Raw genomic sequence first — 22,586 nt, 5'->3', positions numbered from 1 at the left:
GAATGAAGGACATCTTCTTTAATTACGTTAAAAAAAAAATGGGGGATTTTAAACCATGTAAAATCTACAGCACATGACACTGGAAAAAGTCAGGTCCTTTTTATGACGCCTTTGAAGTCTATAACGAGAAAATTATCTGTGACTCCAAGTCCTTGTATCATTTCATTTTCTGTGAGTCATATTTCCATAGCATAGCTCCACATCTATACCTATTTATGTGATGTGTTTTTGAATATTATATTTATAGGTATTTATAACTAAATTATAAAAGTTATTAATAATCTTGTACATTTTGAGTTTCTGTTGTAAAATTACAATATTTAAAAAATTTTTTCTTTAGTTTTGGCTGTGCTGGGTCTTCACTGCTGTGCATGGGCTTTCTCTAGTTACGGGGTTACTCTCTAGTTGCAGTGTACAGGCTTCTCAGTGCAGTGGCTTCTCTTGAGCACGGGTTCTAGGGCCCACAGGCTTAATTGCCCTGTGGTATGGGGGTCCTTCTGCACAGGGGATCAAATCCATGTCCCCTGCATTGGCAGGACTCTTAATCAGTGACCACCAGGGAAGTCCACAATGTTTTTCTTGAATTTCTTTTTTGGTTGTGCACCACAGCCTATAGGATCTTAGTTTCCCAGCCAGGGATCAAACCCTTGCCCCCTGCATTGGAAGCATAAAGTCTTAAAAACTGGATTGCCGGGGACGTTCCTAAAATTAACGTTAATTTATCTGTCTAGAAATATCATATAGGGAATTAACAGCATAATGTATTCACTCTTCATCTCTACTTTTTTGCAAGAATATCAGTTTTCTGGTGCAAGCACCGATTTACCAATCTCAACAATGACATGTGGCCTTGACATACACCATACCTGCAGGATAAGGGGGAACGTAGGGGAGGGGGCTGGTACAGGGCATGACAACAATAATATACTTCTAGAATGCCAAGGCATTTAAAAACATGTCAGATTAGAGAAACAATGAAAACTCTTAATGAAGGCATTTGGACTAATGTGGAATAGCTGCTTTCAGCTTAAACGCTGAAACACTGGTTTCCATAAAAACCAGGCAATGGGGGATGTACATATATACAGTGAGCAAACAGAAAGGACCTAAGATCTGAAGTAAAGTGCATTTAAGGTTGTAATAATCCAAAGCTCTGTTCCTTTCTTTCATGAAATGTGATATTAGTTCTTTGCCAAGCATTTCTCAAACACATCAGAGAGCACATCCATCATGTAAAAATGCTGGTACAGGTATTTGTCCTAGGTTAGAAGGCAGAATTAGTTGCTTTTTTTTTTTTATCTTTTAATTCTCTATAGTAAGTCATGACAACTTCAGTGTTCATACTAGTTTGAATTAATTGAAGAATAACATGATGGGATAAAGTATGATGGCTACCCTGGTGGCTTAGCAGTAAAAAATATGCCTGCCAACATGGGAGACGCAGGTTTGATCTCTGGGTCAGGAAGATCCCCTAGGATCTTCCTTCCCCAGGGAAGAAGGAAATGGCAACCCACTCCGGTATTTTTGCCTGGGAAATCTCATGGACAGAGGAGCCTGGTGGGCTACGGTCCACGGGGTCTCAAAGAGCTGGATGTGACTGGGCGACTAAACAACAACATCTACCAAAGGGCATATTAGCACCTATTTTGGCTTCCGACTTGAATTCAGCATTTCCTTCTGCTTCCAGACCACTATTCTTATTGCCCATCCTAAGTCACACAAGCTCATATACATGTCCTTACATATAAAGAGAGGGTATTTGTACCAGTGACAGGAAAGGTGATAATAGCCACACATAAGGTGACCAAAGTCCCCTTTACTGTACATTAAGTGGCCTGGTTGTCTCGAATATATTTATAAACTCTTTAAAGGATTAAGTAACAAAGTATATCAAAAATTATTTGAGGCCCAAGTAATTAACATGATTTTTTTTTTTTTTTTTTGGCATGCACATGGTAAGATTTGGAGTTTAAATTACGCAGCCATGTTTTGATCCTGCCGTGGGAATGCTCCCCTGAGACTATCTACTTACTGGCCTTTGGTGTTTATTGGACGTTGGATCTCTCACATAAATAGTTCGGTCAGTATTACGTACTGGTTGCGTCTTCAAATCTACTCCATCGTCATTCAGATTGTCTTTCCTTTTTGACTTTATACATCCCATAGTTCCTGTTGGAATACAAAAGCAATGGCATCGTTTTACCATTCCAGAACTGGCTTCCAGCCACCGAAGTCTCTCCATTTAAGAGAAGGTGATAGTGACTCAACAACAACAACAAACACACTTCTATTCTTCATGGCTGATGATTTAACCAAGTCAAAAAGGTGAAGACTGTTCACAAGCCAGGTGCTTGTTCATAATCCGTTCACTCATTCATTCAACAACAATTTATTGAGCATCAATTTCAGGTCAGCATAAATTCCTGCCCTAAGGATGCTCCTATTCTTGTGGTGAAGATACGTGAATTAAAATAACAATGCAATGTGGCAGGTCAACGACAGAGGATGCACAGGACATAGGAAAGGACACTGACCTCAAGCGAGAGGAAAAGGATGTGGGCAGGGGAAGCGTCCTGATGGAAACGCTTTGAGTCAGAATGGGAGTGATGTCAGCTAGGTGGCAGAGTCAGTAAAGGGATTCCAGGAAGAGACAACTTCACATGCAAAGTACTGGCCCCGGGAACACGGCCCCTTCCGGGAACTAGTTCAAGTCAAACCCTTCAGGGAACAAGTAGGGAAGTCCAGGAGTTGGGCTGGAGGGGGAAGCATGGCTGAAGACGAATGTCACTGTGCAAAGTGAAGTGAGGGGACCTGGGGCTTCAAAGGCAAACATGATGAAGAGGCAGGAAGCATAAAGGGTGGCTCCAACCTTATATGGCTCGGGGCCTGGGGCAATGGTGGTGGCCTTCACGGAGACGGGAAATCAAAGAGGAGACACAGGTATGGAGAATAGATGCTTGTAGGAACATCCACATGATCACATCTGTAGACTTCCCAGTGAGACGTGTGAGTGTGGAAAACATGAGAGAGGTCAGAGCCAGAGGCACAGAGGGTGCCGCCAGCCAGCCTAAGGCCTCAGGAAACACGCCCCGACAGAAGAGGGCTTGAGCACAACCAGTGAGACAGATGGAACCACCCTTCTAAAGGCTAAACTCTTATCTGTCTATTCAGTTATACTAGGATGTGCAGAGTGCCACCCAAAGCAAACTGGGAACTTTAGATCTAAAGGCGACTTTAAAACTTTAATTGGATATGACTATTCCTCACAGCACAGCCTCACGGTCAAATTTATACATTAAAGACAAAACAAAATCTGTTATGCACTCCATTACAAGATACTGGAGGGCGGTGTTCCCAAACCTAAAGGCACGCAAGAATCGCCTAGGTTCACAGAGCAGATTCCCTGGACACAGTCCAGGAAGTTCTCCAGGGGCACAGGGGGGTGGGCGCTCCACTGTGACTGTCATTCTCAGGCACTGCCAAAGGGGACCCCTGCCCAGAACATCACACAACAAGGACGGTTTCACGTGGGGAAGGCGGGTGATGGGAGTTCGGAACACCTCCTAGAGGAGGAATGGGTCAAAAAAGCCTCAGGAGCTCGTCCCTATTGCCCCGGCTTGGCCTGCCTTTGGTCCCACAGGCCTCGGCGACCACCGCCTTGTTTATCATCTCATTGGCTGACATAGGAAGCCTCTGAAGACGGCCACGCCTCTTTCTGAGACTAGTGAGCTGTAGTTCCCAAAATAAAGGGGAAGCAAGTACTTCTTTGACTCAAAACAGCACAGTATTTTTTTTTTTTCTTTCATGTGCTAAAGTTTCTGAAATGGGATGGGTTTCCTAGTTGATCTGTAAATAAACAGGGGAGCTCTTTTTTGACCCATCCCACCTCCACCCCTACTCCTACCCTCCAAAAAAAATGTTTTTAACTTATTCGCATGAAAACGGGGCTGCATGAAGGAAGGAAGTCGGTATTGGAAAAGGCCAACCCTAGTGGACCCTAGTGGACCCCAGTGGCTCCCTGAGCTGTGAAAGGAGCAGCCCAGCGGGCCCCTAGGACACACGCGTTCCTGGTCATGCGCACCTCTCCCCAGGATGTTTCCCGGGAGCCCACTTGTCTCCCCACACCCTCCCTGGCTCTAACACACTCCAGTTCTGTCTTTTTTTCCAGATCTGGACCCAAATGTTACCTCCTCAGATCTTCTGAAGTAGACAGGCTGGGGTGCCAGCCTGTTTCTTCTCTGAAATACCACTCCGAGCAGGTGCTCCAGGAGGGTTTGTGGAAAGAAGGGATGGACCAAGTGCTCAGGCTGCTGCACTCTGGGCTTCCAGTGTGCTCATCCCAGCCCCTCCCACTCCAGACAGACAAGGAAAGGGAAAGAGGACATCCCTGCCCCAGCCGTTGTTGTATTGGAGATAGAGGCACAGAAACCTATAGAACTAACTACTAGTTCACAGGAAACAGAGGTTAAAGGATCAAAATAATCAGACAGGTCCATGATGTGTCAAAAGGTGGGAACTTCAGAAGTATTCCCTAAATGAGCCTTGAATGAATAGGTGAGTGGGGGAGGACACGTGGGTAGGATCATTGGAGATATCTGAATACATGTGGACTTGATTCCGGGGGATTATGCGTTTCATTGATGTGATGATGGCACTGTGGTCATGCAGGGGAAGGTCCTCATCTGAGAGGATGCTCATGAGGCGGGTACGGATGTGGGCTCAGGGTATCTGCCAGCTGTCAACATTTCCACCAAAATGAAAAAGAAAAAAGGGGGACAAGAGAGCAAGAGGAGGGGACAAATGTGGCAAAATAGCTTTAAAAAAATTAGTGACTCTAGGTGAGGATTTTTTTTCTGTAGATTTGAAATTTTCAAAATAAAAAGTCAGATAAGGGAGAACATAGAAGGACAGTATAAACGACTTTATGCCAAAAAATTCCCAGGAAAATATTAGCTACCCCTGTAGTGTGTGCGTGTGCACACACATTTGTGTGTGAAGGCAGATGAGATTAGAAAGTCACTTCGTGGGTGTTAGTGATATGGCACAGATCGGGGAATTGGTGGTTCGGTCCTCTGAAGCGGTGATGGCAATCGTCTGAAGGCCGTGGCCATGGGAAGGAAAACAGAGAATGAAAATTAAAAGTGGGAGGATGTGTGAGGGGGTCGTCTAATCTGCAGTATTATTTATTTATGCCTAGTTCATGATTTCCCTCTCTCCCATCACATGGGCTTCCCTGGTGGCTCAGATGATAAAGAATCCACCTGCAGTGCAGGAGACCTGGGTTCAAATCCCTGGGTCAGGAAGCTCCCCTAAAGAAGGGAATGGCAACCCACTCAAGTATTCTTGCCTGGAAAATTCCAAGGACAGAGGAGTTTGGCAAGCTACAGTCCATGGGGTCACAAAGAGTCAGATACCACTGAGTAACTTTCACTTTTCATCACACAGATAAGTGAGAGCCCTGTGTGCACACTGGAGACGAAGAGCCTAACCCACTAGCACTGAGCTTTGAGTTTGGGTCCCTGCAGTTCAAACATTCCAGGAAAAGAGCTCAGATAGCATCCTGTTGCATCAGAGGATAAACAGCACCAGGTCTTCAATTCTTTTCACTGAGCCAAGGTACCAGAAACACACAAAACCCAGTGCACCCCCAACAAAAACTAAGAGCCCAGTTACATGTTTGCAAGTGACAGGAGCTACGCTTTATAAGGATTTACACCTTAGTATTTATTTTTCAATTAAATATCTGTAATTTTCTGAGCATCTCATCTAATCCTTGAAGAAACCCCATGACCCAGGTATTATTAGTCCCATTTTACAGAGGAGTAAATGGAGGCATGGAGAGATTACATGACTGGCCTCAAACCATTGCACAAGTGAATGGTGGACTCACATAGCTTTCGCCTGAAGTATGTGCTTTTTTTTCTTACCCTTTTGCCAAACAATGGCTATTTTGAAACGTGTTTATCTCATTATTAATGATGCTAAAGACACTGTTTTTTATAGCCCGCTTCTTTCTCAAAAAGGATTTGAAATACTTTTACCAAAAAGTGAGTTTAACAAACTGGAAACAGAAAACTCTAGGTGAGGAAAAGAAGACAATGCAAATGTGGATCCAGATTTGCAGTAGGAGCTTTCCGGCAGGAAGAGCCAGAGCCAGCATCACAGGGCACTCTCCTGGGAAAAAGGAAGCTGACCTGGGTCCACAGTGGACGGGCACGCCCCGGCATAAAATTTCTAAAGTTTCATAGGATGGGCTTCACATAAAGTGCTGTCGGCAATGTCTTCGATATTTCTTTTTTAACAGTAAATGAAAGCACATTTTACATGTGGACTCTGTTGTTGTTCAGTTGTTCAGTCATGTGATTCTTTGTGACCCCATGGACTGCAGCACACCAGGCTTCCCTGTCCTTCACCATCTCCCGAGTTTGCTCAAACTCATATCCATTGAGTCAGTGATGCCATCCAACCATCTCATCCTCTGCTGACCCCTTTTCCTTCTGCTCTCAATCTTTCCCAGCAGATATGAATTAATCATGATAATACCTGAGGGTCTCGCATGCAAATACACCCCTAGGATGCTGTTCATCATAGAAGCTCAAGTAGATGATCTAACCAGACACAGACAGCAGGTGACCCTCTGTCACAAAGGGACTGCCATCAACATATCCAGAAATCAGGATTGGGCGACTTTTCTGTCCAGACGTTCACTGGGGCAAATATCCATTAGTGGTGCCTCATCCTCACTGAAGGGCTTTTGAATACTAAAATCTCTGTTTAAAAAAGAAAAACCAGAAGAAACTCTGGGATAAAAGGCTAATTATGACTCCTCATTTATCATCAGGCTGGTCATGGCCAGACCAAATAATGTCCCACAGTTATCAACATGCTCAGCAAGGAAGCAGCTGTCCACCTGGAATTCCACTTCTGAGAGGCTGTTCTTTTTTCTCTCTCTCCAGCTTTTTTTTTTTTTTACAATCTTATTGATGTATTGGCTTTGCTTGGTCTTCGTTGAGGCATGTGGGCCTCGCTAGTTGCAGTGCTTGGGCTTAGTGGCCCTGGGGCATGTGGGATCCTAGCTTCCTGACCAGGGCTCAAACCCCTGTCCTCTGCATTGGAGGGTAGGTTCTTTATCAGTGGCTCACCAGGGAAGTCTCTCTCTCCAGTTTTATTGAGATATAATTGACATATACCATTGTATAAGTTTAAGGTGTACAATGTGATGATTCGATACACTTACATATTGCGAAATTATTACCTCAAAACAGTTAACATATTCATCACTTCACATTTTTAGGGGTTTTTGTTGTTGTTGTTGGTTTTTATGGTGAAAACTTGTAGAGGATTTGTTCTTTAGATATGCTTACACAGAGTACAAGGATGTTCATACTGGTCTTATTTATATAACAGACACAGACAATCTAGATGTCCATCAATAGGGGTTGTGTTGTTGTCTGTTAGTTGTTCAGTCATGTCTGACTCTTTGTGACCCCATGGACTGTAGCCTGCCAGGCTCCTCTGTCTATTTCATTCTCCAGGCGAGAATACTGGAGTGGGTTGCCATTCCCTGCTCCAGGGGATCTTCCCAACCCAGGAATTGAACCGAGGTTTCCTACACTGCAGGCAGATTCTTTACCGTCTGAGCCACCAGGGAAGCCTGATAGGGGAGAGTTCATTAAATTTAGCCAAACTGACATTATATCACATGGATCACAGCCTTGCTAACTCAGTGAAACTAAGCCATGCCGTGTAGGGCCACCCAAGATGGATGGGTTATGATGGAGAGTTCTGACAAAATGTGGTCCACTGGAGAAGGGAATGGCACACCACTTCAGTATTCTTGCCTCGAGAACCCCATGAACAGTATGAAAGCAGGAGGAGAAGGGGATGACAGAGGATGAGATGGTTGGATGGCATCACCAACTCCATGGACATGAGTTTGGATAAACTCTGGGAGTTGGTGATGGACAGGGAGGCCTGGTGTGCTGCGGTCCATGGGGTCGCAGAGTCAGACACAACTGAGTGACTAAACTGAACTGAACTGAGCATATTATAAGAGTGAGGTGGGTTAAAAAGAGAAATTTGCATAACTTTGATGCTCTTGACCACCAATCATTTATTGAAAAAAATTCATATATATCTAAGAAGTGAAGTCGCTCAATTGTGTCTGACTCTGCGACCCCATGGACTGTAGCCTACCAGGCTTCTCAGTCCATGGGATTTTCCAGGCAAGAGTACTGGAGTGGGTTGGCATTGCCTTCTCCAGGGGATCTTCCCAACCCAGGGATTGAACCTGGGTCTCCCGCATTGTAGGCAGACGCTTTACCCTCTGAGCCACCAGGGAAGCCCTAATATACATCTATCAATTTATGTAATCAATCAGCACACACACACACATACATACATACACATACACACCCATGCACACATCCATGTATAATTAACATGCACAGAAAATAGTCTGAAAGGATCCCACCATCATGTTGCTTAGGTTCTGAAGTTCATTTGTAAGATGCAACAGCCCATAAAGAAATTTTATCTTAAAAAAATGTCTAAGGAAAGGAGTTTCCTGGAGGCCTAGTGGTTAGGATTTGGTGCGGTCACTGTGGTCACCCGGGTTCCATCCCTGGCCCAGGAACTGGATCCCACAAGCCCCACGGTGCAGCCAATATATATATATATATATATATATATATATATATATATATATATATATATACATACACATACATATATATATTTTTTTTTAATTCCTAAGGAAGACACCACAATTTGCAAAATATTTTGGAGAAAAGAACTGTGAAGTCAGATTGCTAAACTCAAATCCTGCATCCCTCAATTATTAACTGTGTGATCTTGGCAAGCAACCTAACCTCTGTGCTCCAGTTTCCTTCTGAAAAAAATGGAGATCACTTCATCTAGCTCATCGGTTTGTTATGAGGGTGACGTGCCTTAAATCAGTAATATGTGTAAAGTGCTTGAAGTGTACTTAAGCAGCACATAGTAAGAGCTATATACATCTCTGCTAAATAATATATAAATAAATGTAACCCAAAGCCTAGGTTTCCCTCCATTACTGGGAGGGAGAGAATTCGTGATGAGATGTATAAGGAAACCCCATTTCACCCCAAAGAGGGACCCGCAGCAGCACACTTCCCAAATCAGCTTCTGGCTGGCACATGCCCCACTTACACCTTCTAAATGGAGCTTTTCTCCCCTCTCCCTCCTCCCCTCTGTTAGGCAAGGTAACCTAGACGTCAGGTCACTCTTTTGTCTACTTTTTACAAAAAAATTATATTTATTTATTTTTGGCTGTGCTGAGTCTTTGTGGCCGCGTGGGCTTTTCTCTAGTTGCTGGGAGCTGGGGCCAGTCTCCAGTTGCCCTGCTCAGGCTTCTCACTGAGGTGGCTTCTCTTGTTGTGGGCGCTCAGACTTCAGTAGTTGCAGCTTGAGAGCTCAGTAGTTGTGGCTCCTGGGCTCTAGAGCACAGGCTCAATAGTTGTGGTGCACGGGCTTAGTAGCTATGCAGCATGTGGGATCTTCCTTGATCAGGGATCAAATCCATGTCTCCTGCATTGGGAGGTGAATCCTTTACCACTAAGCCATAAGGGAAGCCCTGCTGTCCACTTTAATAACATGATGATGTGAACATAAATGTGTGTATTCAGTTCAGTTCATGTCCGAGTCTTTGCAACCCCATGGACTGCAGCACACCAGGTTTCCCTGTCTACTACCAACTCACAGAGCTCACTCAAACTCATGTCCATTGAGTCGGTGATGCCCTCCAACCATCTCATCCTCTGTCGTCCCCTTCTCCTCCTGCCTTCAATCTTTCCCAGCATCAGGGTCTTAGAAAAGAGTCAGTTCTTCGTATCAGGTAGCCAAAGTATTGGAGTTTCAGCTTCAGCATTAGTCCTTCCAATGAATATTCAAGACTGATCTCCTTTAGGATGGACTGGTTGGATCTCCTTGCAGACCAAGGGACTCTCAAGAGTCTTCTCCAACACCACAGTTCAAAAGCATCAATTCTTCAGTGCTCAGCTTTCTTTATAGTTCAACCCTCACATCTGTATAAGATTACTGGAAAAACCATAGCTTTGACTAGACGGACCTTTGAGGGGAAGGAATTCTGCAATGAGGTTCCTGAGCTTGGATTTATATAATATACGTTTCAGGTAATATTTTGTTTTTCACCATAAGTTTCACAAATTTAAAAGATATTCCATCATGTCCATTTCAGCCTGAAGTTCATATAAATTCACCTCTCGGCTATAGAAAGATTTTTAAATCACCAATTTCTCCTATTCTGAGAGCTAAAAGAAATAAAAACAGGAAATTGGACTGCTACTTCCCCTATAAAATCTGAACCCAGATTTTAACAGCTATTTCACACATTTATGTTCAGAATCCTAGATCTTAAAATCGAAAAACAGAAGTACTAGAATTTAACCCCTGAGAACATAAATTTCTTGCCTTTACAAAGTGCTACCAAAGAAATTGGTTTCTTTGCTTTGTTTTTATTATGACAGCATTTTCTTTTTATGATGACCGATGTATTTGCTTTCTTTAAAGGCATCTGTCTTTAAAGACAGCATCCCAGCAGCCACACAGAAACTCAACAAAAACATTTTTTTTTTTTCACTTAACTGCAACTTCCCAGACTGAACGTGTACATTTGCACGGCACTTTCCCAGGAGCTAGTAAATAACGCATCCAGAGGTTCTGAAGTCCCCCTCCTGACCCCCTTTGGCCTGACCTTGCGAAATGTAAGTGGTCATTCTGGAGTGACCAGAAGCATCTCTAGGGCAGGAGACAGCATGTGGGAAATGAGAGGAAGATGAGCACTTGCTTGCTCTGTGACTGGCACAGTGCAGACCAGGAAGACACTACCAGAGATGGACCCATGCCTGGTGATCAACGGTCCCTGCCAAAGTGGACCTGAGCCCAGTGGCCTTGGAGATGCACTTCCAACCACCCAAGGCCTCTTGCCTGACCGTGCAAGGAGCTCACCTCCAGAAGAGCTGAGTGAGGGAGCCTCAGAAGAGAAAGGAAGCCCCAGGAACATAGGGATAGGTGCCTACGATCCCAGACAAAAGTGGTCTTGAGCTTCCAAAGCAAGTTGAGCTTGGTTCCAGGATCATTCACAGGGACTCATCCCCAAGACAATTCTTATCTGGGCAACCTGGTACCGGTTATGTAGCCTGAGAGATGTACCTTGCCTGCCCAAATAGAAACCTTTCAGATGCCCTTTGACCGTTTTCCTTTTTCCTTTACTTTTAAGAATGAGACTTTGGAGGCTTTTTTAGAGATGCAAAGCTCAGGGAGGAATTGGGATCTTTTCTCCAAACTGCTTATACGAGAGAAAGGGGTCAGAAAAGCCTCCTGGGTGTCCGGGGGAAGGAAGGGGACAGAAGAGGAGGGAGCAGCAGAACTCAACTCCATGACCAGCACCATCTATTCCAACTTAAGTAGTTGTCTTTCTCTACTATAATGCCCCTGCTAAGGTCTAAATCACTTTAGACTGACATTACTTTTTGAACAAAGGTCCATTTAGTCACAGCTATGGTTTTTCCAGTAGTCATGTACAGATGTGAAAGCTGGACCATAAAGAAGGCTGAGTGCCCAAGAATTGATGCTTTTGAACTGTGGTGCTGGAGAAGGTTCTTGAGAGTCCCTTGGACAGCAAGGAGATTAAACCAGTCAATCTTAAAGGAAATCAACCTTGAATACTCATTGGAAGGACTGATGCTGAAGCTCCAATACTTTGGCCACCTGATGTGAAGAGCCAACTCATAGGAAAAGACCCTGATGCTGGGAAAGATTTAGGGCAAGAGGAGAAGGGGATAACAGAGGATGAGATAGTTGGATGGCATCACTGACTCAATGGACATGAGTCTGTGCAAATTCTGGGAGATAGAGAAGGACAGAGGAGCGTGGTGTGCTGTAGTCCATGGGTTGGACATGACTTAGTGACTGAACAACAATAGGCATTTCCACGTGTGCTAATATCAACCATTTGTTTGAGGTGGGGGATGGCTTCTTTCTCCCCAAATAACACAAGAGAAACCTGCATCTATCTACATCTTGGAAGAGAGCAGAAGAAACAAGAAGGACAACTCTTATCTGGAAGGTGTAGAGTCATGATGGAAAACAGACTGTTTAAAATGGAAATGATTTGACCCCTGTTGGTCAACTTAAGGTTGTTTTCCCACCTGCTGCTACTCAGAGAGCTGGAGAGAGAAGAGTTAGACAATGTGAAGATTTCTTTTCCCTCCTTTTTCCTTTCTTTCCTTTTTTTTTTTTTTCACAGTTGAACTGCAGTGTGCAAAATCTGCAAGCCTGTTTCACAGAAGATGCATCAGTTTCTGGAATTAGAGAGTGGTGATGGTTTTACAACTTATGAGTATACTAAAAGTGTATCAATAAAAAATTAATTTTAAAAAGCCCCCCCCCCCCATGCTGAAATGAGAGACCCAGTACATTACGGCTGATTCCCTCTTAATTAACTCTTCTTCAAGCCTTTGAAATAAAAATCTGATCCATTTTAATTTACTCATGTTTGCCGATGTCTTTATCCAGTTTGAAACCATTTCTTTATTTTGTGCTCTAAGAGCCAGGTGCAGCTTCAGGAAGACCCAGGGATCGGGCAATGAACTAAACATGAATGTGTGGCATAAAATGTGAACCTAACCTGACACAGAGATCTTTCGAAATAACAGTCAAATACGAAAGACAGCAAATTGACTGCATTTTTGGAACTTTAATAACCTGGTACAATTTTTATCACTACATTAGTTAGAGTGAGTCCAGAAAAGAAATGCAAGACAGTTTCAGAGGTAGATGAAATTCAAACACCTGGAGGTTGGTATCCAGCACAGAGAAAGTGGAAGAGAAATCTAGCTCTTGCCTAGAAGAGAGTGGAGAAGTGACAAAGGTGTGGGGAAGTTAGGAATCTGGGTGTCCAGCTGCAGGTCTGGCCTGGACAGTCCTGTATATGGACAAGACTAAGCCGGTCTCAGGACTCTAATCTCCTCACCATGAAATGAAATCGGTGGGCATGGCGGGAGAGAGTATGTGATACTCTTCACCTTGACAGCACGTAACAAGGGCCTTTACAACGTATCCACTTCTCAACACAACACCCACACCTCTCCCAATAAGAGATTTCTAAGAAAATAACTGGGTAGTTACACAAAGCTCTAAGAAAGGGATTTTTATTGTGAGACTGTATTATAATACCATCCAATCAGAAATAGACTTGTTTGACGTGGAAGAAACCTAAGTGTCCATCAACAGATGAATGGATAAAGAAGATGTGGTACACATGTGCATATATATATATATACCATATATATGCAAGTGGAATATTATATATATATAATAGAATATTACTCAACCATAAGAAGTATGAAACAATGTCATTTACAGCAACATAAATGTACCTAGAGATGATCATACTAAGTAAGCTAGGCAGAAACAGACAAATATCATACATCACTTATATGTGTAACCTAAAAAAATGACACAAATGAACTTATTTACAAAACTGAAAAAGAGACAGAAAACAAACTTTATGGTTAACAAAGAAGAAAGGTGATGGAGAGACAAATTAGGAGTTTGGGAGCAACATACACACTGCTGCTGCTGCTAAGTCACTTCAGTCGTGTCCGACTCTGTGCGACCCCATAGACGGCAGCCCACCAGGCTCCCCCATCCCTGGGATTCTCCAGGCAAGAACACTGGAGTGGGTTGCCATTTCCTTCTCCAATGCATGAAAGTGAAAAGGGAAAGTGAAGTCGCTCAGTCGTGTCCGACTCTTAGCGACCCCATGGACTACAGCCCACCAGGCTCTTCCATCCGTGGGATTTTCCAGGCAAGAGTACTGGAGTAGGGTGCCATCGCCTTCTCCGAACATATACACACTGGTGTATACAAAACAGATAATCAACTGGATCTACTGTATAGCATAGGGAACTATCCTCAGTATTTTGAAATAACTTTCTTTTTTTTTTACGTTTATTCTCTTTTTTATTTTTAGTTGAAGGATAACTGCTTTATAATATTGTGTTGAGTTCTGCCATACATCAACACGAATCAGCCATAGGTATACATATGTTCCCTCTCTCTTGAACCTCCCTCCCACCTCCCACCCTATCACAACCCTCTAAGTTGTCACAACACCAGCTGTGGGTTCCCTGAACCATACAGCAAATACCCACTGGTGATCTGTTTTACATACAGTAATGTATATGTTTCCGTTGCTTGTTATTCACTTATTTTTCCTTACTGCTACATTTTGCCTTCAGTAGATCTATTTTTAAAATATTAATCAAGTGCTGCCATCTTTTTTTGTTGTTGTTGCTAACTCTATGGACTGTTTCTTTTTTTTATTTAAATTTATTTATTTTAATTGGAGGCTAATTACTTTACAATATTGTATTGGTTTTGCCATACATCAACATGAATCTGCCACAGGTGTACACGTGTTCCCCATCCTGAACCCCCCCTCCCACCTCCCTCCCTGTACCATCCCTCTGGGTCATCCCAGTGCACCAGCCCCAAGCATCCTGTATCCTGCATCGAACCTGGACTGGCAATTCGTTTCTTATATGAAATTATACATGTTTCAATGCCATTCTCCCAAATCATCCCTTTTAATGAAAGAGAATGTAAATGTAGACTATATAGTTATATGTCACTGTCATTTCGTTGCTAAGTTGTGTCTGACTCTTTGTGACCTCATGGACTACAGCCCACCAGGCTCCTCTGTCTATGGGATTTCCCAGGCAAGAATACTGGAGTGGGTTGCAGTTTCCATCTCCAGGGGATCTTCCTGACCCAGGGATAGAACCCGTGTCTTTTGCACTGGCAGGGAGATTCTTTGCCACTAAGCCACCAGGGAAGCCTGTGTGTGTATGTGTATGTAAAACTATATATAACTGAATCCCTTTGCTGTACACCTGAAACTAACACAACATAGTAAATTAACTATACTCCAAATAAAAAAAAAGAAAAAAAGGTTTGGCAGGTAATAGGTCATTGGTTAAATAAATGGAGACTGGCTCTTGAAATTCATTTCACCCAAAACCAATTCTCTGAGGATTTTCACCTTACAAGATGACAAATTTACCAAATTTTGTATCTTTTAACTCTTTGTATAGTGTATATAATTTCATATTTGATGTGATGTTTTAACAGTTTAAGTTTACTGCTGGTTTGTGTTAGTATTCAATAGCTTAAGGGTATAATAATTCTTATCCAATGTAATTGTTTTAAAAGCTTTTGAAGATTTCTATGATGCTTTTTTAAAGGAATGTTCTATTTTTAGAAACTAAGACTTGTTGAGTCTTCTTAGAACTGTATTAGCCTTATGCATGTGTGCATGCTCAGTCATTCAATCATCTCTGACTCTGCAACCCCATGGACTGTAGCCTAACAGGCTCCTCTGTTCATGGGATTTTCCAGCCAAGAATACTGGAGTGGGCTACCATATTAGCCTTGATTACTAGTAATTGGTAGCCAAATTATTAAGAATAATTATGAGATAACTGGAAAAATTTGATCATTTATTGAATATTTGATGATAAGGAATAATCACTTTTATGTTTAATAATGGTATTAAATTTATGTTGAAAATGTGATTCTTTATCTTTTAGAGATGAAAATTGAAATATTTATGGATGTAATTTTGGAAACAGTAATTAGCTTAAGTGTAATAGGAGATATCCTGGAGAAGGGAATGGCAACCCACTCCAGTATTCTTGCCTGGAGAATCCCATGGACAGAGGAGTCTGGCAAGCTATAGTCCATGGGGTCGCAAAGAGTAGGACACAACTGAGCAACTAACACACAATAGGAGATATGATTTTTCTGTAGTTTCCTACTTCATTTCTTAACTTTTAGGACAAGTTAACTTTTAAAAATTCTTTGGACATGACTGAGCAACTAACACACAATAGGGGATATGATTTTTCTGTAGTTTCCTACTTCATTTCTTAACTTTTAAGTGTAAGTGTTAGTCACTCAGTTGTTGCCTGACTCTTTGCGACCCCCTGGACTGCAGCCCACCACGCTCCTCTGTCCATGAGATTTTCCAGGCAAGAATACTGAAGTGGGTTGCCATTTCCTTCTCCAGGGGATCTTCCCAACCCAGGGATCGAACCCGGGTCTCCTGCACTGCAGGCAGATTCTTTACCAGCTGAGCTACAAGGGAAGCCCTTCAGTTCAGTTCAGTTGCTCAGTCGTGTCTGACTCTTTGCGACCCCATGAATTGCAGCACTCCAGGCCTCCCTGTCCATCACCAACTCTCGGAGTTCACTCAAACTCTCGTCCATCGAGTCAGTGATGCCATCCAGCCATCTCATCCTCTGTCGTCCCCTTCTCCTCCTGCCCCCAATCCCTCCCAGCATCAGAGTCTTTCCCAATGAGTCAACTCTTCTCATGAGGTGGCCAAAGTACTGGAGTTTCAGCTTTAGCATCATTCCTTCCAAAGAACACCCAGGGCTGATCTCCTTTAGAATGGACTGGTTGGATCTCCTTGCAGTCCAAGGGACTCTCAACAGTCTTCTCCAACACCACAGTTCAAAAGCATCAATTCTTCGGCACTCAGCCTTCTTCACAGTCCAACTCTCACATCCATACATGACCACTGGAAAAACCATAGCATTGACTAGACAGACCTTTGTTGGCAAAGTAATGTCTCTGCTTTTCAATATGCTATCTAGGTTGGTCATAACTTTCCTTCCAAGGAGTAAGCGTCTTTTAATTTCATGGCTGCAATCACCATCTGCAGTGATTTTGGAGCCCAGAAAAATAAAGTCTGACACTGTTTCCACTGTTTTTCCATCTATTTCCCATGAAGTGATGGGACCAGATGCCATGATCTTCGTTTTCTGGATGTTGAGCTTTAAGCCAACTTGTTCACTCTCCTCTTTCACTTTCATCAAGAGGCTTTTTAGTTCCTCTTCACTTTTTGCCATAAGGGTGGTGTCATCTGCATATCTGAGGTTATGGATATTTCTCCCGGCAATCTTGATTCCAGCTTGTGCTTCTTCCAGCCCAGCGTTTCTCATGATGTACTCTGCATATAAGTTAAATAAGCAGGGTGACAGTATACAGCCTTGACGTACTCCTCTTCCTATTTGGAACCAGCCCTTAGGACAAGTTAATTTTAAAAAATTCTTTTGAACATAGTGGCATGTTTTTTGCTATGTCTGAGGCTCAAGTCTTCTGCTTCTTTCTACAAATTCCTCTATACACCCTCACTTCCTTTCCATATCTCAAGATTCTTCTATCCTTTCATGTCAACTGATTTTACAAACAGCCGACAGATCAGCACAGCCTAACTTATCCTTAGAATCCAGAGATTTAGCATGCCATATGTGTTGGGAATTTTTTTAAAAGTATTCGTTTATTTATTTGGCTGCACCAGGTCTTAGTTCTGGTATGCGGGATCTTTAGTTGTGGCATGTGGGATCTAGTTCCCAGCCAGGGATCAAACCTGGGCCCCCCTGCATTGGGAGTGAGGAGTCTTAGTCACTGGACCACCAGGGCAGTCCCTGTGTTGAGAATGTTTGATCACTTCCAATTACTTTCTGATCCTTCTAAATTTAAATTTAAACTTAAAAGTTTTTAATTTCACAACTCTCAGAGTTGATATGCCATTTGAAGAACTATCAGGAGAACATTAAAATGCCTAAAGTTTCTTTAAAAATAGAAATAATATTCAAGTAGTTCAAAGAAGCATGTCTTCTGGTAAATTGGAACATTTGATAACTTGATCAAACTGGCCTTCAGGCAACTGACTTTTGTAAAATTGGTCTAGAACATGATACCTCAACAAAAAAGGATACTAGTAGTCATTAAAATATTGCACATTACATCTGTTGACTTAAAAAGATATTCACAATATATTTAAGTTAAAAAGCAACATATATAGACAGATGCTATTTTTTTGTGAGGAGAAATGATATAAAAAGGTAGGAAAAGTGTCTAGGAAGAAATATCCTAAAATATCACAATGTTCATCTACAGGTGATGAGTTTGCAGGTATTTTGGGGTTTGCCTTTTTCTTAAAATATATGTGTATATATTTACATGTATGTGTACGTGTGTGCTAAGTTGCTTCAGTCTGACTCTTTGTGACCCCATGGACTGTAGCCCACCAGGTTCCTCTGTCCATGGGGATTCTGTAAGAAATAATACTGGAGTGGATTGCCATGCCCTCCTCCAGGGGATTTTCAAGACCCAGGGATGGAACCTGTGTCTCTTATGTCTCCTGCATTGGCAGGTGGGTTCTTTACCACTGGCACCATCTGGGAAGCCCTACGTGTGTGTGTGTGTGTGTGTATAGCATATATATAATTTCCTATTCAGATATATATATGTATACACACACGTATCAGAGTTTGAAGAACCTTAGGTCATGTGTTTAATTACCTTTAATCTAAAATTTTAAAAGATGTTTTTATTTTGTGTAAATTATACATACATATGCAATGTCTCTAATTATATATAAGTATATATATAACATATAATATGCACACACATACATAAACTTGTACAAAAATTGATTGAAATTTTAAAACAAGAGGACCCATAACCTAAGGTCCTTCAAACCCAGAGAATCTGTAAGAGGAAAGAACTTGGAGAGACTCCAGCTGGAGCCATCGTCCATCTACATTTGCTAAGATCACTTGGAAATGAAATGTCAATCATGCAGACAGTTACGGACATCAGGAAAATGGCTTCGTGTCCAGGAGGCGCATATCAGCATTCCCTGGACGGACAGAAGGCACCTGCTGGCTATCTCAGGAGGTGACAAGCACTCAGTTCCTCATGTGGACACAAAAGGTAGGTTCCGTGGATACCTACAAGCCTTCTTCTCTTTGGTTCCAAGACAGTTGGAAGGTCATGCCAAGCAAGATCCATGCCGGGAATGAGGTAAGAGGTGGGGAAGGAGTGGGTGAGGCTGGAAGAAGGCTGGGGCTGAGCTATACGAGAGGAGGCCAGGGTCCTGACTCTCTCGTGACAACAAACCCACCAAACATGCCGGTGACAGTCTCTGGGATTGAGTACACAAAGCTGATCCTATTTGCATAACTCTTAGTTGAGCAAGTTCACACAGAGGAAGACACGGGGGATTGCTGAAACAAGTGGGGGTTTTTGGTTTCGTTTCTCTTCACAGTAAAAGGGAAGACTATGAAAACAAGATGAGCTAATGGAAAGTTAGGTATCACAGGGAAAACGTGTCACTTCAAGGACCAGAAGAGGAAATTCAAAGCAGAGTCTGAATTCTGTATGCACAACCCACCAAGAAGCAGATGGAACATCAACCTTATTTCTAGCCTCGGAATTTTAGAATCAGTGGTCCAGCTGCTTCTCTTTAGAAATATATAAAATGATATGTTTAAATTCTACTTTAAGAGTTAGTCAGGCTTTGCTGTACAGCACAGGGAACTCTACTCAATGTTATGTGGCAGCCTGGATGGAGGGGAGTTTGGGGGAGAATGGACACATGTATATGTATAGCTGAGTCCCTTCCCTGTTCACCTGAAACTACCACAACATTGTTTGTTAATTGGCTGTACTCCAATAAAAAAAAGTTTAAGTCAGGATTACATACATAGATGTAACAAAATAGAAATTATTATGAAATTGAGAAAAAGTGAAACTAAGCGCAAGATAGCTCAAAGCTAAAGGTCATATCTTAAGTGGTCTGCACAATTGTTATAGCAGACCAAAAATCTCCAGAAGTTTAGGTTTTCTGGAGGCTAAAGCAAGAGGAAAACATGCCCACAGATATAAATAAGTCTGCATCTCTGCAACAGGCTTTCTCAGCCTCAGTACTATTGACATTCTAAACCAAAAAATATATGTTGTAGGCACTGTCCAGTGCATTGTAAGGTCATTAGCAGCATCTTTGGCTTCTACCCACCAGATACCAGTAACACCTCCGCCCACTCCACATGGCCAGATAGAACAACAAAAATGTCTCCAGACATTTCCAAATGTCCCCCCATGGCAGGAAATCTGGTGTTTAAATTACTGGTAATGAGCTTATGTATTGATATGTTCTGTTACAGACTGGGACAGAAAAATATGCTTTGTCAGTCATCAGAGAAAGGCAGGTCTACTATTCCTTTATAAAATGTAAAGGACATTCATAGCCAAAAATTCTGTCCAATAGATGTCTGCCACTCTGCTTACACACACAGATACAGACTCACAAACACACACACACAGACCTGGTGTTTGTTGGACTAGACCCAGAAACTTTCTACGAGAAAATCACCACCCTGGCTTCATACTTAAATACAATACAAACTAGTCTCATGAGATAAAACTAGAACAGTTGTTGTTCAGTCACGTCTGACTCTTTGGAACCCCGTGGACTGCAGCAGGCCAGGCTTCCCTGTCCTTCACCATCTCCCAGAGTTCGCTCAAACTCATGTCCATCAAGTTGGTGATGCCATCCAACCATCTCGTCCTCTGTCAAGAACGATCTATTCTACCCACTCCCTCTTATGAAGAAACTAAGGTTCAAAGAAGTCAAGACAAGAGTAGCTACTAATAGATTCTATTTCCACTGAAGGTAACAACAACAGCAAAAAACCCAAACACCTATACTGTAAAAGTATAGTCAACACTACAACAAACAGCCTAAAACCTGTAGTACTGTATGCATAAAACTGTATAGATTATAGTGGAAATACCATTTTGAATAGCATAAAAAAGTAAAAAAATAAAAGTATAGTCAACAGAATAGACAGCCCAGAAATAGTCAATTTGTCTTTTACAAAGGAGCAAAGGCAATTCCATGGAGAAATGACAGTCTTTTCAATAAGTAGTGCTGGAAAAACTGGACACCCAAATGCAAAAGGAAAAATTATTCTAGATCCATATTTTATACAAAAATTAACTCAAAATGCATAACAGAACTAAGTGTAAAATGTAAAACTATAAACCCCTTGGAAGATGACATAGGAGAAAATCCAGGTGACCTTGAGTTTGGTAATGACTTTCTAAATAAAAAACCAAAAGCATGAGCCATAGAAGAAAAAAACTGATAAAGTTGGACTTTATTAAAATTAAAAACTTCTGCTCTGCAAAAGAAAATTAAAAGACAAGCACGAGCTGGGAGATCTTTTCAAAACACAAAGTAAGGACTGGTGTCTAAAAAAATACACAAGAATTCTTAAAAATCAATAATACAAAAACAAACAACCCAATCGAAAAATGAGTATGAGATCTGAACAGACACCTCACCAAAGAAGGGAGAAAAATGGCCACTAAGACTGTGAAAGATGGTTCACATCATATGTCAATGGGGAGATGTGGATTAAAACAGTAAGATACCACCACGCACCTACGAGAGCGACAAACATCCCAAACACTGACACCACCCAAGTCTAGACAAAAGGCAGAAGGAGAGGAATTTTCATTCAATACCGGAGAATAAAAAATGGTGTAGCCGCTTCAGAAAACAGCTGGGCGATTTCTTACAAAACTAAATATACTCTTAGTACCTGATTCAGTAATTCTACTACTTTGCTATTTACCCAAATGAACTGAAAACTTCAGTTCACACCAAAAACATGCATATGGATATTTATAACAGCTTTATTTGAAACTGCCAAAACTTGGGCACTGCTAATATATCCTTCAGTGAGTGACTGGAGGAACACACTGTGGTCCAACCAGACAACAAAATATTATTTATCAACAAAAGGAAATGAGCTATCAAGTCATAAAAAGGCATGGAGGATACTTAGATGCATATTGCTAAATGAAAAAAAGCCAGTATGAAAAACTACATAATGTATAATTCCAATGACATTCTGGAAGAGGCAAAACTGTGGAAGAGGAAACAGTTAAAAGGTCAGTGGTCGCCAGTGGTTCAGAGAGAGGAAGGAATGAATGGGTGGAACACAGGGGATTTTGTGGGTACTGAGCTATTCTGTATGACACCATAATAGTAGACACATGTCATTATACATTTGTCAGACCCACAAAAAGTACAGCCCCAAGAGTGAGCCCAATGAAAACAGTGGATCTGCATGCATCACAATGTATTAATATTAATACTGGTACATCCATTGTAATAAATGCACCACACTATGCAAGATGTTAATAATTAGGGGAAACCGAGAAGGTGGTGAGCACTACATGGAAAACCCTCTGTACTTTCCACTCAATGTTTCTGGAAACCTGAAGCTACTCTGAAAAATAAGGCATTAATTTTTTAAAAATTAAGTAGATTAAAATTTGTGACAGAATGGGCATGGAGCCACATACTTCTGAGTTGATATTTCAGAAAAATGAATCCTCAATTTTGAAACGACTGTATTACCTTAAAATATTTCTGCTGAGAAAAGCTGTCCACAGCTACTAGCGTGTCCCTTCCTAGCAGCCAATAGTCTTTGCAAAGATCGCAATGATCAAGGGCAGGCTGCTCTGCCTTAATCATCATTATGTAAAATACAATAGAATTGTGTTAAATCCTCTTAACTGAATCCTCAAACTTCTACAATGTTAGCTTGGAAAAATAACTGATAAGAGGTAGAAGTTTACTAATGTTTATTAAAGTC

At 41.9% G+C, this 22,586-nt stretch overlaps 1 protein-coding gene across 4 annotated transcripts in view; it reads right to left on the bottom strand.

Annotated features, from left to right (window-relative positions):
- Nucleotides 1-22,586, bottom strand: part of LYN (LYN proto-oncogene, Src family tyrosine kinase) — a 109,235-nt gene that overhangs the window by 46,542 nt on the left and 40,107 nt on the right. For 2 of the 4 annotated variants that reach the window (XM_070802555.1, XM_019973921.2), the window contains exon 2: nt 2,033-2,169. In XM_070802555.1, coding sequence (XP_070658656.1) covers nt 2,033-2,164 — 132 coding nt within the window. In that variant the 5' untranslated portion in view covers nt 2,165-2,169. The remainder of the gene's footprint in view (nt 1-2,032; nt 2,170-22,586) is intronic. The other 2 variants (XM_070802556.1, XM_019973922.2) reach the window with 1 other exon arrangement.

Source organism: Bos indicus, chromosome 14 (assembly GCF_029378745.1).
Source record: "Bos indicus isolate NIAB-ARS_2022 breed Sahiwal x Tharparkar chromosome 14, NIAB-ARS_B.indTharparkar_mat_pri_1.0, whole genome shotgun sequence".
In the NCBI taxonomy this organism is placed as follows: domain Eukaryota; kingdom Metazoa; phylum Chordata; class Mammalia; order Artiodactyla; family Bovidae; genus Bos; species Bos indicus.
This window is presented reverse-complemented; position numbering and strand designations above follow the sequence as displayed.